The 17,050-nt window shown below is 36.0% G+C and overlaps 1 protein-coding gene across 26 annotated transcripts in view; it reads right to left on the reverse strand.

Annotated features, from left to right (window-relative positions):
- Positions 1-2,684: 2,684 nt before the first annotated feature.
- The window catches only part of CSNK1G3 (casein kinase 1 gamma 3), a 104,819-nt gene continuing 90,453 nt past the window's right edge, over positions 2,685-17,050 (reverse strand). For 14 of the 26 annotated variants that reach the window (XM_070569403.1, XM_070569400.1, XM_070569392.1 and 11 more), the window contains 3 exons: positions 14,399-14,505; positions 13,870-13,893; positions 2,685-5,104 (listed from right to left, as the gene is read on the reverse strand). In XM_070569403.1, coding sequence (XP_070425504.1) covers positions 5,050-5,104; positions 13,870-13,893; positions 14,399-14,505 — 186 coding nt within the window. In that variant the 3' untranslated portion in view covers positions 2,685-5,049. The remainder of the gene's footprint in view (positions 5,105-13,869; positions 13,894-14,398; positions 14,506-17,050) is intronic. The other 12 variants (XM_070569409.1, XM_070569406.1, XM_070569398.1 and 9 more) reach the window with 1 other exon arrangement.

A 17,050-nucleotide genomic window follows, 5' to 3' on the forward strand; every position in this document is an offset into this window, starting at 1 on the left:
GCAGTTTGATGGCAGTGGCAAAGTTTTATTGCAATTTTTTGAGCTCAGGACCAAGATGGAAATTTTTCTGATTGGAATCACCCTCACCTACTGTTAACAAACACTGAATGGCTTTATAGCTTTTGCTGCAGACTTGATGATACTGCTTAATAAATTCAACGTAAAATTACAAGGCAAAACAGCACTTATACATAAAATTTATACTGCAACAAAGTCATTATGATAACTGTTTTTAAACCACATGGCATGTCAAGCTGCTTTATATACTTCCCACGTTGTCAAGTTAAAACAAGCAGCAAGATCTCCATCCCCACACTAATTTGCAGTGGATATATTTTCCAAATTCAACTACAGTTCCAGCTGCACTTTGGGATTTCAATTCAAGTGCAAAGGAAATGTCCATATTTCAAAATCCATTTAAGTGTACAATTGAGGAGCATCTACCTAACTTTGAACAGGAAGTGATTAATCTGCAATGTAATGACATGCCAAAAGCAAGAGCCGAATCTAATAGAGTTCTATAAATACCTCCCAAATGATGAATATGCTGAATTAAAATCATACACTTGAAGACTGATAACAGTACTTGGTAGTATCTATTTGTGTGAAGACATTTTCAAAGATGAAATACATAAAATCACATTACAGATCAGACAACAGATGAACATTTGCAATCAATTTCAAACCCCAATTAAGTGAAATACTGTCCCCTCAAAATAATTCAACTCATCATTAGTAGACCTGTATTACAAAAATTTTGCACTCAAGCATTAATATATATTTTGAATTTCATCAATACAAAATTAGTGGAAATTTGTTTTGTTCCTCATCACACAGGTATATAGAAGCCTCAGTTTTGCCTCTTCGTCCACAAAACCTAAACTTTACAAAAAAATTTTGCTAACTCCTAGTCTAGAGCAGTGCAGGAGAGTTTTTCCATTTAAGTAAAATCACGCTGTGGTAAACCGTGAACAATTGTTCTTTCTAACAAAACCATTTTCAGATCCTAGCAATATTACCTGCTAATACTTCTATATGCAGTCCCTTCTTTGGTTATGATCCATGTATTGTAAGGAAGTAAACTTCCTAAGAAAATAACATGTGGTTCTATATTAGAGCTAGCAGAGAAGAAACTAGTTAACCTGAACATCAGCACAGTTTTATATTCGATTTATTTGTTTTCTACCAGAAAAATTAGCTTTTAACTCTACTAATCCAGTCCTATCACCAAAACCCTGAAAAGCTAAAAACAAAAATATGTCAAATAAGGTACTTATGAACTCCCTTTTTACCTGAGCTCAAAACATTTTTCAAATGTACTCATTCCCTGTATGTGATTTCTAATAATATATTCAGATTTATTAAAGTTTCAAAATATTAATGATAATGTGTTCTAGTTTAAAACAATTAGGTTTGCCTTTATGCTCTATTTTTTCTCATCATAATAGTGGATATCTATTGATTTTGCCTGTGCAGCATCCATTCACTCTCCTTCTGATACCAATACCCTCATTTCCTTTTGGGTAACAACCTTTCTACCTCATTTCTCAGTCCCATGTGTCTTCTGAAGATGGACCGAGGACTCAGGCTCAGCCGTTGGGAGAACAGCAATCCCTTGGGCATAGTAATTGGCTCAGGGGTGGGCACGGAAGCAATGAAAGAATAAACGTCAGTCTTAGCATTTTATTGGAACTGGTGAGAGAAATGGCGCTCTGTTTTGGCGGAGGTTCTAAGACAGTAGGGTAGAAGTCTGAAGCTGCTGGGTGGCCACTTCACCAACACACATGAAACATCTCCCTGACAATGAAAATAGCAGGGTAGAAAACAAAACTCAGAGATACAGGCAAAGGCAGATTCCTGACTCTGCAACATCATTAAGCATGTCTGAAGCCAGCTCTACCACTGGACTTCGTAGTTAAATGCCATAATGTACACCCCTATTGCTTAAGCGAAGTTAGGCTGCTATCACCTGCACTTCAAAGGCTGCTGACTAATGCAACTATACAATCATTCAGATTGAACCCCAATCTTAAGTCAGATTTTCCTAGATAGAGCCTTTCAATGTAAGTTTAACCCATGTTATGTTTCATCTCCAGATCCTTCTATAGTTTCTTAATGCTGGTGCTTAGTGGACACACTATTCATGGGCTTAGTGTGTGCTGCTTCGCCTTATCTTACCTGTAGCATCTTTCAGGAAGCAGAGCCATTAAAACCATTTTGTAAAATCCCTTAAAGCACCTAGCATGATGAAACTGTGACATACTGTCACAGGTAAACGCTCTCCATCTGCAATGATGTTAAAGTCATTCACTTAAAGTTGGATTAATAATGTTTCATTTCTGTGAACATAATAGTAGGACTTCATTTTTCAAAAGGAATAAAATGATTCCTTTTCCCTTGGTTTATTAGTGGCATCAGTTTTAATTAATTGCTCTACTAAGTAGTTCAGAGAAGTGTAACAAAAAATTTTTTTAAACTTTCATTATAGAAAGATTAGATCCTTCCTGGTATGTGCTCTTCACAATGGGGTTCCAACAAGACAAAAATGAAAACACAAAAGCATATTCCTCTAGCTCTGCTTCTCACACACACTAAACTAAATGAACTGAATTTTTAAAATCCCGATCTTAAATTAGTGAGTGGCATTATTTTACCCATGATTAGAGGAAAGGGGAAAGAGCAAGTTTAAAAAAACTACCTTTATTTTTTATTTCTTTTTCAGTTACATACTTTTAAACAGGGATGTGTTTCATTATTCAGACATTCAGGCAATGTTGACTTCATTAGTGTTGACAGAAAAGAAGCATAAAAATGCAAAACATTGTTGGGCTTAACCTGAACATACCTGCATTACCTATTATTGACCAGTTTGTGTTGCCAAAAGACTTATTCCTTGGCATTAAAATGGAGCACTTAAAAATATTGCTAAAAAGCAAATGTCTACACACTGGTCTTTGCAGCAAATAAGGGTATTTATACTTTTAAAATATTTTAAGTCCATAATTGGATTAATATACACACCTTCTTATGTATAAGGAGTTCAGATCATATAAACACTGTACAGTCCAAAAACCCTACTGAGAATAAAACTAAATAGGCTTATGATAAGAAATACAGATATTGCATGTATTTACAAATATCATAGACACACAAATTTGGTCAAATACTGTAAAGAAAGAAGTGGTTTCACATTATAATGGCCAAAACATCCATCTACCTTGCTCAAAGCAAACAAAAATAAAAACTCAGTATGTAACTCCTGTAGTTTAAGACATCATGACAGTATACAAATAGATAGAATGGACTCTGTTGACCAAATTATACAGCAAATGTTTTCTAGGCTGAGTGTAGGTCTTTAAAATCAAGAACTTAAAAAGATCATTCATAGGATTCAGAGCAACAATGATGAACAATGTCTTGATTTACAGTATTCATATGGGTGCCTAATTCATCAAAAACAATGCACTGCTTTTGGCTAATAAGAAAAATAAATTACAAAGCACAATTAAATCCCTGTAAATGCAATAATGAAGTCAAAAATGTAGATTTATTTACTTTAATTACACATTTTAAATGTTACCTTGAGACAATAAAAATAAATAAGCACGCCTGGAGGCAGGCACTTAAAGACAAAGAAGGGGCTGCACGGAAGGAGTAAGTAACCATTTTATAAATGAAAGTTGGATATGAGATTGGGCAACATAACTGTATTTCTAGCCAGTCTTTTTGTTGTAACTCTTCTTGAAAATCCTGGCTAGTAGGATGTGACAAAGTACACCTGTGTCTTTATGGTTTAAAACAAAGCATACTTGAAAAGTGGACTGGGTTTCCTTGTTTACAGAACCGTCGCTTTGTTCGTATGCAGGCACTTCAAAAGACTACGGAGGCAAAGCACCTGATCCCTCCTCTCCAAAATAGTTTTCAATCATCAAAATTCTGCTAAAAAGTAGGAAAATTCCCGAGAACCAGCAAAGTTGAATACAAGAGACTAATGTGCACAGAGGGCAATAGAGTGACCCAGTTTTTATTGCTGGGGGTCTTTCTTTTTTATCAAAGAGCAAATAATTAATAAACAGACACCATTACATGGCACATCGAAAGTTTTCTGCTTAAGGAGAACGTAATCATTCAGCAGTAGGTTTCAGTGGGATCTCCTTAGACTTCAACTTTACACATTGCAATGAGATTCACATTTATTTCTTCTCCTTAGTGTATTTTTTTTTTTAAACTCCAACATGTCTTATTTCTTGAAGTATTCATTTCTTGCTGTCTAACATACATTATTATCTGGAAGCAAAAAGTTACATTATACAAATATTTTGCATTTTTTAAAATAAGCGCTTTTGCCACTTCGGCAACACTGTACTTCACATAGTGGTGCAACAAAAGCAGAGCTCATATTTACCACACTACTCGCAATTCATTTTACTACTACCATCCGCCGAACCCACAGAGCTTTTTCCTCAGTACCTCTGGGCAGTGGCTGTACCATGATTTCAGAGAGAGAATGTTAAGATGCCTCATGAACAGCAGTACCATCAGTAAGACTGAAATCAATGCAGATGTCACACAAAAAACGAACTTCTCAAGGAATAACTTCTTTTAGATATGTGGGCAACTCTGTTTTCTCTGTTGCGTTATCCACTGGGGAGAAAATTCCTGTTTGATTATGCTCTTACAGAAGTTATAAAAAGCCAGATTCGGTAGATAACTGGTTGACACTGAAGATACTGTACTGCTTTCTACAACAGGAGGAGAGCTTCTGAAAATGTTCTATAGAACTGTATTCACCAATACCACCTCATTGGTCCATTCCATTCACTGATGGGCAAAGCACTCATGTTTTGACAAAACTTTAAAGCTTCCATAAAAGTTAAATTCGAAAAAATATGAATGTAAGACAACCACAAAATGAAGTATGAAAGTATGACATTTTTGTTTCTAAGAGTGAGTCCTTGAAAATATATGTGGTCACTACAGAGATGATTTTAGTCACAAGACAGCAGATGAACACGTAAGTAACTCCCCATGATCTGTCTGTGTCCAGAGTCATTTGTGGCGCTGTATGGTTTTCCTTTTCCTTCGTTTGAAAAAACAGCAGCACCTGCAGATGGAGGGAGAAACTCCTTTTATTATAAAAGCACTAAAACGTAACAAAGGCTGAATCTATCATATTAATTTAAATGGTCATAAAAAGCAACAGGCTAGTGCAAGATAAACAGTGAACATGCCAATGAAGCATATATATTAGTGAAACTATGGCAGAGTTATTGCTATTGTCTCATCAACATGCCTTTTAGGAATAGCAAGACATTCTATGCACATGAAAAGGAGCAACTAAACTGAAAAGGCTTTACACCAAGTCTACTTGAGAAGCTATGGAGTTCTGAATCCTAACCAACCCACTACATTTTATTTTGGATACCTATTACTTTCTGGCAGTGACATGCTTTTATAAAGTTCACCTTATGCATTCGCTCCCTGTGCTCCTGATATTTATATATGATTGTTGAAGCCACTGTGAGAAAAGCAATAATGATCCCAATATTGGGGATTTTATTTTCACTAAGAATTAGTCTAGATTCCAAAAATAAAAAGGGAAATCCCAAACACACCCTTCAACATGTTCCATCATATTTATGATGAAGAGAGAAAGAAGAAAGAGAGAAAATACACTAAATATAATAAGAATGTCAAGACTGGTACTTTTTAAATCTTTAAAGATTAAAGAAGGACAAGCTTATCACAAGTTATTTTAATTGAGATAAAAATTATGCTTAACATTTAAAATAGCATAATCAAGGTGACCCAGTTTTGTAAGTGAAAACTGATTCAGTTTTGCAGTCTATGAAGGAAATATCCTACTTATTTTTATTCCTAGTGAAAAAAATCTAGAGATGATCCCTGAGAGAACTAGTTCTTCTCAAAGTAAACTCTCCCAGTCATGAGAAGACGTAACACATGCAGAACAACGCTGACGCTGGTACGCACTGAAAGTTAATTAAGAATCTGTGATCAGCAGCTAATATATAACACACACATATATATATATTCTAGAAACCTGGCTTTTTTACCCTTCCACACTTAAAAGGAAATCAATCTACCAGAACATTAGGATAACAGGCTCCACACATAGAGAGGCTCTTTTTTCCCCGCAGTGAAGCCCAGCGTATGTATATTAATGTGTAAGTCATATTTTGTAATAAAAGCAAGGCATATTTATACACACAGTGATTCCATCAACAAAACGCTGCCAATTCAAAGCCTGTATATAATGTGACCTTATAAAGATGTTCCTGTAATTCCTATCAGCCCATCTATATAAAAGGATATTAACTCAACATTTTTTTTTTTTAGATTGGCACTTGAGCTACCATCTGTTGCCAATCTTCTTTTTTCCCCTCTTCTTCTTCTCCCAGAAGCCCCCAGTCCATAGTTATATATTCTAGTTGTGGCATGTGGGACACTGATTCAGCATGGTCTGATGAGCGGTGCCATGTCTATGCCAGGATCCAAACCAGCGAAACCCTGGGCCACCGGAGCAGAGTGCATGAACTTAACCACTTGGCCACGGAGCCGGCCCCTAACTCAACATTTTCAAGCTAAGCCTAATAGAGACAGTACAGCTTTAAGTGTCCTATTCAGTAAAAGATTATGAAAAATGAAATGCTTGCTAGATATCTTTTATATCTTTCTGTGAAATAAAGGTAAACAGAAATCCACACTGTCCAGTTAAATTACACAATCTCTCCATCCACACTATCTTTAGTCCAAAATAATTCCAGACCATTTATTGTGCTTTATGCCATGATTATGGAATGACTACATGGCTTTCAAAACCAAATTACACAATTGCATTTTTAACTGCACTCAAACAGCACATAATGACTAGACCATGGAATGTGAATAATTCAAAATTATATATATCACCTGATAAAGATTCAACTAGAAACACGTGCAGTTATCAATCTTTATGAATTTTCCTTTGAGGTTACTACCAAAAAGAATGGAAATAAATTGCCCAATCAAAGGCCTTGAAAAGAGCTAACACTGTAAATGAAGACTATAGGTAAAATAGATTTTCCCTGGTTTTAGAAAAATAGTCAAACTTATTTCCTGTCAGCTACCTAATACTTTCTCAAATCTCTTATATGAATTCTCTAAAATACAAAAGCAAAACAAAAAATTATTCGTCAAACTACTCTGTAAGAGATGAAAACCATTATTCCAAAAAGAAACTTTCAATTAAAGACTTAGGAAAGCGAAAACATCCATATTGCAAAAACCAAAACATTAAAAAATTAGTATTTAGAGGAAACAGACCAAATATTTAGACTATTAAATTTAAGAATATGATATTTTAATGGAAATTTATTAACCATTTAATGTAAAGTCCTATTAATAATGTTCGCTGTTCCTAAATACTGTTGTTTATCTTTTCAAATTCCAAAATACATTTTTCTAACAATTTTCTACTGAGAAAGTGTTGTAAGGTATAAAGCCTTTTGGAATGGGGAATTTAATATAATACATGTTTCGATAAACAAGTTCAAGTCTCACATTTCCTACACTTGTATTAGCAATTCACCTTGCTTATTTTTCCAGTATCATTAATCTGCTTTCAGTTCTGAGAGTTTTCTTCCCATTTCTTAGGTAATCTTTCCTTCAACCGTGTAAAAATCATTGAACAGAGAAAACCACTCCAAGCATTTATTTGAGACTAAATAAGATGTTCAAATAAATTATAATTGTAAAGGCCTTTTAAATTCAAAAGCAATCTAAAAAAAAGATATCTATTTTTCACAAATAAATCCCACTAAATTAAGAGCACACCTTTGAAACAGATTTGCAGAAGTAAAGCTGGCATGCTATTAAACAGACTACCACCAGAGGGCAGCCTTGCTTTATGCAATATGAATGCATCCAAATACAGAGAGACAACACAGATGCTCTCAAAATATGATATACTTACTTACAGAAGTTAAGAAGGAAATTGATATTTAACTTCGGGGCTGGTTTTTTAAAAGTCATTACCAAAACGACTCATTTATAGTCTTAGTGATCAAGAAGTTAGGTCTCATCTCAATTGTCTCCTGTGCGGGAGCACTCAATCTAAAATAGTTCTGCTGCCATATGGCCATTCTGTCACATAAATGTTTTATTTCCCTCTCAATACTTAAGTACTAATCTGAATTTATTTTATTTATTTGCTTATTATCTGCCTTCACATAGAACGTAAGCTTCATAAGATCCTGCTCACAGATACATCTTACAAATGGGCACAAGGTTCCTCACTTAATGAAAAAATGATTTGCCTCATAAATGCAACTCCTAGAGTAAGAACCTAGTCAAGATTCTAAAGTACATTCCAAAGCTAAAGTTCTTACCCATAAACCACAAACCCTAGTGAAACCTCAAAAAACGCCGATTTTAGGGGCTGTGGAAGCTTTTCTGGTGAAAAATGGCTTGCACTAGATTCTTAAGGGAGTCTCAATCCCCAGAAGCACTGCTCTCTAGATGCAGCCAGGTCGCCCCTCCCGCTTCTCTAATTCCAATGAGGCCTTGTCCCAGATGCTCTGAGCTGAGCACAGGAGATACTGAGTGGACATCATGCCATGAATTTATATGAGTGCAGGCAAATGCATAAAAAGAGGCAATGTAATTTTAATACTTGGTACACATGAAAGGGGGAAAAAGTTATTGGTAATAATAACTACAAATAATAGCAAAGATTCCAGGAATCAGCAGATACAGAGGTTCTCAGAGATGATGTGAGCAAGCTATTTTTATCAATAAACTCAATTATCTGGTCTTAAAAAATTATTCAAACCTTTAAAATTTTTAAATATATCTTAGCCCCTTGCTGCTCAGTGGCTACATTTTCTCATACATTAGTTCATAGCTCATTTGGGGTCTCTTCAGATCTGGACTGTTGACAATTACCTTGGGGAAACTGATTAAGCTTACCAAACATCTAAATCACATTCTTGTCAATGCCTCTCTTTTCCTTGGCTCTTTTTTGATTATTGCTTATGTGGTTCCACTGAGCCACTACGCTCCCACAAGTCAGGTTCATGCTTCTGACATGATCATTCCGCAGCTAGCCTAAAAGCTCTGAAGCCACATCTCTACTCTTAAATCCTTTGGGAGTAAACACTAAGTCCTGCTTCTGATGAACTTTAAGGTTGTTGCTTTAAATAGAGTTTAGGTAGAAAACAGGAAATTATAACAGATCAAAGCCCTAACTTGGTAGAAAACATACATAGTGAGAGTCAAGACTTTGCTACTGATATTGCACCATGTCCCTTTTACTCATTGTCCTCTTCTTCATGTAGAATTTGGCTTGTCTTCCTGGATTGTTGACATATACTTCCTTCTCACAGACCTACCCAGAAACTGAAGCATGCTTCTCTGTCTGGATCTGAGGTTCTTATCTGTCCTTCTACAAAGACTCACCGGCTCATCCTGTACTTGAGAGACTGCTGGGACCTGCCAGGCGCTATCCACTTAAGACTCTAGAATCTATCCTCTCTTCACCTGGGGTGACGAATATATGGAAAATATCTTTTATGACATCTAATCTTTAATTCTCTGACAAGGGATTTTTTCCCCTTAAAATGTATACCTAAAATGTAATTTATATCTCTGGATCTCTTGATTTAAAATGAGGAACTCTTTAGTTAAGCAAGAAGAGTTTAGATCAGAGAGCAAGACCACCCATATAACCACTCTAACTAGGAACCTGCAGACTCAACCTCATCGTAAATTTCTTCCTCTTCATTCACATCCAATTAGTCCCTCCAGTCTGAAACGACTTTCAAAATTTTCCATCCTCTCATGCTGGCTTAGTTCGGAACTTCTCACTTCCACCATTGCTAAGAGCCTTTTAAGTGACTTCCCACTCTAAGTGTCTCCTCTCTCCAATCCGCCATCCAAACTTCCCCCATCATAAATATGGCTATGCCCTTATCCTCCTTAATCTCAGCAGCGGTTCTCCACCGTCTAAGGCATTAAGTCCCCACAGCTCCTAAAATTTGGTTCCAACCTATTTCCATTCTTCTCTCACCCTCCATTAGGATTCCTTTCCAGGCAGCCTATCCTAGGGGAGAAAGAAAGGAAGATTTTCTGAAATTTGATGAACTACAGGAAATGATGTAAGCCTCAAAACTGCTGCCAAATTAATTTTCCTATGGTTCAATCTGATTATATCTTTTACTGGCTTGATATCCACAGCTTGCTTTCTTGTGCTGTGAAAAGACGTCTGGTTTTTTTCACTTGGCTACTAAGGCCCTTTGAGATTGAACACTTATTGGATCTCAGTTCCCATCAATGTATTCACACATTCTCTCCCCACATGGCTTACTCCTCAGACCCACCCCATTCCTTCCTTGCTCCACATCATTGCTCTACCTCTTCTCTCTGACTCCCTCTATCCACCTCCTTTGCCAAATCATACTCATCTTGGAAAACTAGTGCAAATATATCCTTACCCGTGAAGACTTCTCTGATCTTCCCAGCTAGAAGTGCATACTCCAGTCTCTAAACTCCAATAACAAACATTGTATTCTATAGTGCCAATCCTATAATGCCTTGTATTAGACCAATGATTCTCAATCCTGGTTGTTCCCTAGAATCAGTTTAAAAGCGTTTTAAAAATACTGGTAATCAGACCCCAGCACAGATCAATTAAATCAGAAACTCTGATAGTGCAGCCTAAGCACTGGCATATTTTTAAAACTCCCTGGATGAGTGTGATAGGAAGCCAGGGTTGAAACCACTATGAAAAAGTCATTGGTGTACTTACTATCTTCTCTAATGGGACACAAGGGCCTTGACTTATCTGCATAATCATCATATATGAACACACAATAACTATCCAGTAAATGTTGGAAAGGGGAAAGAAAGAGAAACAAAGAAAAAAAATGATAATTTCATACTACTTAAAAACTCAACAACTACACTAAAGCAAGATGTGTTATCCTAAATTCCTGGAACAAATGATCCATTTGTATTATCTGTCTTGAAAAAAATTCTCCGCTACAGAAAAAGAGGAAAGCAAAATCTCATTACTAATGAAAGAGCCACTTCATACTTGGGGGAATAGAATACTTTCTAGCACTTGGAAATCATATATTTACCTTCTGAGGTACTATTCTAGGAAACTAGAGACTCTAAAATGTCCACTGTAGAATAAAAAGCAGAAAAATAAATCCTGTTCACATTTCTTAATCACAGACCAAGAGGATATGAGGAATGCAATAATAAACTTGTAAGACTGTTCGACTAACCCTGATCAAAGGAAAGACAACCTGTTATGTGTCTAAAGAAAGTTTTTAAGTAATGAAGAATTAGGGAAGTTCTGAGGATTTCTGTAACCCATCTGGAGTAAACCTTTACTGAAATCATGGATTGCCATCCATTTTTTTTAAAATAACTGCTTTATTAAGATATAACTCACATATCATGAAATTCACCCTTTTAAAAAGTGTACAATTCAGTGGTTTTTAATATATTCAAAGAGTTTTGCAGCCATTACCACTATCTAACTTCAAACCATTTTCATCACCCCATAAAGAAACACCTTACTATTAGCAGTCATTCCCATCCTCCTCTTCCCTGCCCCAGGCAATCACTGTCTACTTTCTGTCTCTATATATTTGCCTATTCTGGACATTTCATAGAAACAGAATCACATGATATATATGGCCTTTTGAATCTGGTTTCTCTCACTTGGCATAATGTTTTCAATTTCATTTTTTTATATTGTCAACTAATAGTCCAATGTATGGATACACTACATTATTTAGTCAATTATTTAGTAATAATTTATTGAGGCATACTATTTCAGGCCTTGGGGATCTGAAGATGAAAAAGGCCTTATTTTCAAGAAATTCAAGAAGTTTCAAAAAGTGGAACATAGATAAAGAGAATAAAATATCAATGGCAGACTTAAGGAACCAATGAAAAAAGGGTTCAGAATGGAAAATGGGAAAGACAGGCAGAGCCGCACTATGAAAGGGAGGAGGGGCGCTGGTGCCACACCAAGCAATCTGGACTTGATGCTCCAAGCAATGGAGAAGCTTTCCTTCAGGAATAGCCTTCCTATCACTTCCTTTTTTCTCATCTTCCAGCACGTACAGATAGAAACCCAAACCCATAAACATACACCCCTACACCCACCTCAACTAAATTACTATGCCATTCTTCAAAAACACCTCCATAAAGCATGCTCTCATCATCTTGCCAGTAAGTAGTCTTTTTCTTTACAAGCTCTAACATCCTCTTTCATACTTTTCTATCTTTAAAAAGCCTTTATATATTTTTTCATAGTATTTATCATATAGTGACATATACTAATACAATCGCAATCTTCCCTGCTGATGTGTAATCTACTCAAGGGCAAGGACAGTATTAGATATTTCTGAAATCCAAGCAGTGCAACTGTTGAATGAATAAATGGAAAAACGTAATAGATCCAGTTGAAGGCAGGTCTCTAGGAGGATGTAAACCAGAACAGCCAGTTTCAGTGAAGAATGTGGGTATAGAAGTAAAAATTGGGGACAGTGACGGAAGAAGTACAAGCCTGGGCCAACGAACATGAGAAAGGTCACTGGCAGCTGGAAGTGGAGAAAAATAGGGGTAATAACAGCTATTGAGTACCTGCCATGTGCCAGACAAAATACCAGTGCTTTATCACTTTTAATTTTCTCAAGAATCTATGAGGTAGGTATTATTAGCCTCATTTTACAGAAAAAGCAACAAGCCTGAAGAAGGTAACAAGTAAGGGGCAGAAGTAGGATTCTATAACCTATGTTTAACTGCAAAAGACACGTGCATTCTAATCAGCCACACTGCCACCCTACTTTTATAACTGTCCTTAGTTATAACCGCACACAAATAAGCATTAACTGCTGTTTTTAGTTTTGATGTAAAAATGCACAAGTATGTAGATGACTAATTATATCCTGAAATCCACTAAACTAAGTCATACTGTCAATAAATTCCATAGACAAGACTGACTAAAATTGATACTTGATCATTACTCTTTAAAAGGAAATATCCACAGAAGTTTCCTCATCTTGCAGCCAGCAAATAAGCCTTATTTTGGAAGTTAGGTTCCTTTGGGATATGAGTAGGATGTTCCAAAATTTACTAATCTAAGCAACTTTCTTTATTCACTCCAAGGCTGACTAAGAATTTGTTCTGACACTGAGAGAAGCATTTTAAACACAGCATTACATCTAAAGGCAAATGTCAGAAAATAGTTTAAATTCAACATTATTTCAACTAATAGGAATATTATTTTTCATAATATCTGCAATTAGCAGGAACTATGTAGATGATTTTTCGTAACACTCTCTCACCATAGTTTATCATGAAATTTATCGATTGTGTACCATGTGTATTCAATGGCAATAAAATTAGTAAATGAAATACTGTTTTAGTGATACTATCGGGGCGGGCATGGGGGTTTGCTACGTGTATTTAACAATTACAAACAGGAAAAAAGGAAGCTTAACTCAAAAACCTGTCTTTCTATTTAAAATAAAATAGCAAACAAAGCCTCTGTGTTACAGAACAAATGCACAAGCACAAGCAGGGTTGGTGTATCAACATCCACTCAATAAAAAAGTGCCCCAATTCTACATCACTTGAAGCAAAAAAGTTGTAGCAGGCAAAAGAGCTCCTCACACAATTATTTCTTGCTTTTCAGAGGTAACATAAATGACATCAAATACTTTTGAACAACTTTTACCAATTACGATTTCTATGTTGAAAGGTTTTTTTTTAAAAAACACAAAATGGTGCTAAATCTTTGAAATTACAGTCAGCGGAGCTATTTCTGCCTGCCTACACTTGAGAACTCACCACATGTTCAACACTTTCTGGCAGCTATACACAAAAAAAATACAAGGAAAAAGAGAGAGAGAGAGAGATCATCAGAAACAGCCCATATTGAAATTATCACATTGGTTTTCATGCTTAATTTTTTCCAAGCAGATTATACTTTACATTCACAAAAAGATTTAAAACTAATTATTAATGCATGCAGGATACTATAAAATTAATACTTATGCTTACAGAAATAAAAGAGCATCTATAGTACAGCAATAACTTTCATACATCAACATTCCTAAAAATAAAAAGCTAAAAATATGCTGTTTATTCTAAATATGAGTTTGAGCACAGTTCTTAAATAACTATTTTTGTATTATTAAAATATTTACTGGAATAGCACTATTTTAAACTGAGTGATCAAAACAATTAAACATACCACTTTTTTTACATGCACTTACTCCTTGAAAAAAATTTCCTGAAATAATTGTACATGACTATAAATCTCAAACATGCAGTTTAAGAACAAAATGTTACTAAAAGAAGCAGAACAAACACATACTTGGTTTCATCCATCACTTCTACTTCTGTAGGGGCTGTGATGGGTGCATTTGAACGTCCTGCAGTAGGATCATCTGTGTTTAACTCTCCATTTGTAGAACTTACAACCTGCAAAAAAAAAAAATTATATATACACAAAATAATTGGTTACACAGTGTTAAACATAATTAAGGTTAAAGCATTTAAATGAGAAAGTTAATATGAGGAACATAAAACAATTAGTATGTAGTTGTACATAACTGAATATACAAATAGATCTAGCTTTTTATTAAAGATCAAGGCTATCCAATATTTGCTTTTCAACTTATTTCCTTTTCATCTTGAAATCTCTGTCTCCTTCCTTCTGGTTTTATAGGCTAACTCTTACACTTACGTCTCAATCTGTTCCCTCTTATGTGCTCACCTCCTTTGGTACTTGGCTACAACACGAATTACTTTCCTTGCAAACTTCAACAACGCTCCTTCCAATGGATCCTTCACTTCAATCTGTAATCATGCCCAGGTCTCCCTTTCATATTGCCCATTCATTCACCCAGTTGTTCAAGCCCCAAATCCAGGAGTCACTATGATTCCTCTCTTTGACTTAAAATCCACATCTAATCCATCAGCACGTCCTATTAAATCCTCCGGCGAAACACATCTCAAACTTAATCATTTCTCCCTACTCTGCTACTACCAGGACTTCAGTCCAAGCCACCATTTTCTCTCGTGTAAATACGAGTAAAAGCTTAATAACTGGTCCTCTGCTTTTACTTATATCCCCTGCCATTAATATATTGTCCATACAACAACCAGGGTGCTCCTTTTAAGATGTAAATTAAATCCAGTATAATTCTCTGTTTAAAACTCTTCAAGTGTCGATTTCCTAATTTTGTTTAGAATAAAGATCCATACTCTACCCTAATTTACAAAGCCCCACAAGATCTGAATCTTGCCTACTCTGATCTCATACCACTTTCCTCTTTGCTCTCTAGCTTCCAACCAATAATGACAAGCTTATTTACACCTTAAGGCCTTGTTCTTTTCCTGCTTATTGGCTGTCTTCTTATCTTTCAGATTCTCAGAGAATGTCTCTAAAACAGGCATTATCCATCATACAATCTAAAGCTTCTGTTCAGTCACATTCAGTTATATTCTGTTTTTAATTGTTTGCATAGCAGTTATCCATGTTGATGTTTTCCTCACTGACTGATTGACGTGTTTCTTGACACATCTCCATCCCTGCCTCCATTAAAATTAACCTCTGTGGGGCCAGCTTGGCAGCACAGCAGTTAAGTTTGCACATTCTGCTTTGGTGGCCTGAGGTTCACTGGTTTGGATCCCCGGTGTGGACCTATGCACGGCTTATCAAGCCATGCTGTGGCAGGCGTCCCACATATAAAAATAGAGGAAGATGGGCACGGATGTTAGCTCAGGGCCAGTCTTCCTCAGCAAAAAGAGGAGGATTGGCAGCAGATGTTAGCTCAGGGCTACTCTTCCTCAAAAAAAAAAAAAAAAGAAAAATTAAGCTCTGTGACAGCAAAACCATGTGCTGTTTCCTGCTGTATCTCCCCACTACACCTGGCACAGAACAGGCATTCAATAAATATTTGCTGAAATAAATGAATGCATACATGCATGAATGAATCTTAAGACAAGAGAAAAACCCTAAGAAAACTCCCAAATTCTCTTGGTCCTGCAAAGTCACTTTACTGTCCTATTTATTCTTGCTTTCCCCTAACTTGCCTTTTTAATTTACTACTTCCATTTTCATAAAATTTTCCATTCATTTATTCCTTAACTCCTTGCACTCTGTACTCTGTCCCCACATTACAACTCTAATAAGAGTTCTCTTGAAGGCTGCCAATGATTCCTAGGAAGGTTGCCAATGATTCCTAGGAAATATATTCAGTGGTCTTTGCTCAGTCCTGATTTTCCTGTACATTTCTGTATCACTTGGCAGCAGCTGATGACTTTGGAGTAAGATGAGTAAGGTAGATTCAAAACCTGGCTCTACCACTTACTAGCTAGGTGATCCTGGGAAAGATACCTATCTTGCTAAACCTCAGTGTTCTCAACCATGAAATGGGAAACAGCAGTATCTACCTAACACGGTAGATATGAGGATGAAATGAAATCAATTTATAAAGCACCATGACTGGCATAGAGTAAGATCTCAATAAACAGTGGCCACCATTATTACTGTCAGTTTCACCTACAATCATGGCTTCATCTATCACCTCTATGTAAAGGATTCCCTGAGCCTAACCACTCACCCACATGTTCATTTAGCTAGACCAACACTGGCACCTCAAACTCAATATTTCCAAAACAAAATTTATCACACTTCCTCTTAAATTTGTTACTTTTCCTGTGGTTCCAATTTCTATTAAAGCCCTACCATCTCCCCATATCTCCAGGCTCAAAATCTAAGAATCATCTTAGATGCTTCCCCTACCTGATCTCTTCATAAGAAAAAAAATGTTAACATATCAAAGGCCTAGGCACCAGAGTTGACAGCTGATCATTAGACTTAAGAGTACCATTTACAGAGCCCCATATTTCTAAAACTTAATTAACTCAAAATTTCTTACTGAGAGGCTACAATGTGCCAGGCAGTGTTCTAGGATCTTAGAATACCACAAACAAGACAAACATCCCTGCCCTCAAGGAC

Source organism: Equus przewalskii, chromosome 13 (assembly GCF_037783145.1).
Source record: "Equus przewalskii isolate Varuska chromosome 13, EquPr2, whole genome shotgun sequence".
NCBI classification, from domain to species: domain Eukaryota; kingdom Metazoa; phylum Chordata; class Mammalia; order Perissodactyla; family Equidae; genus Equus; species Equus przewalskii.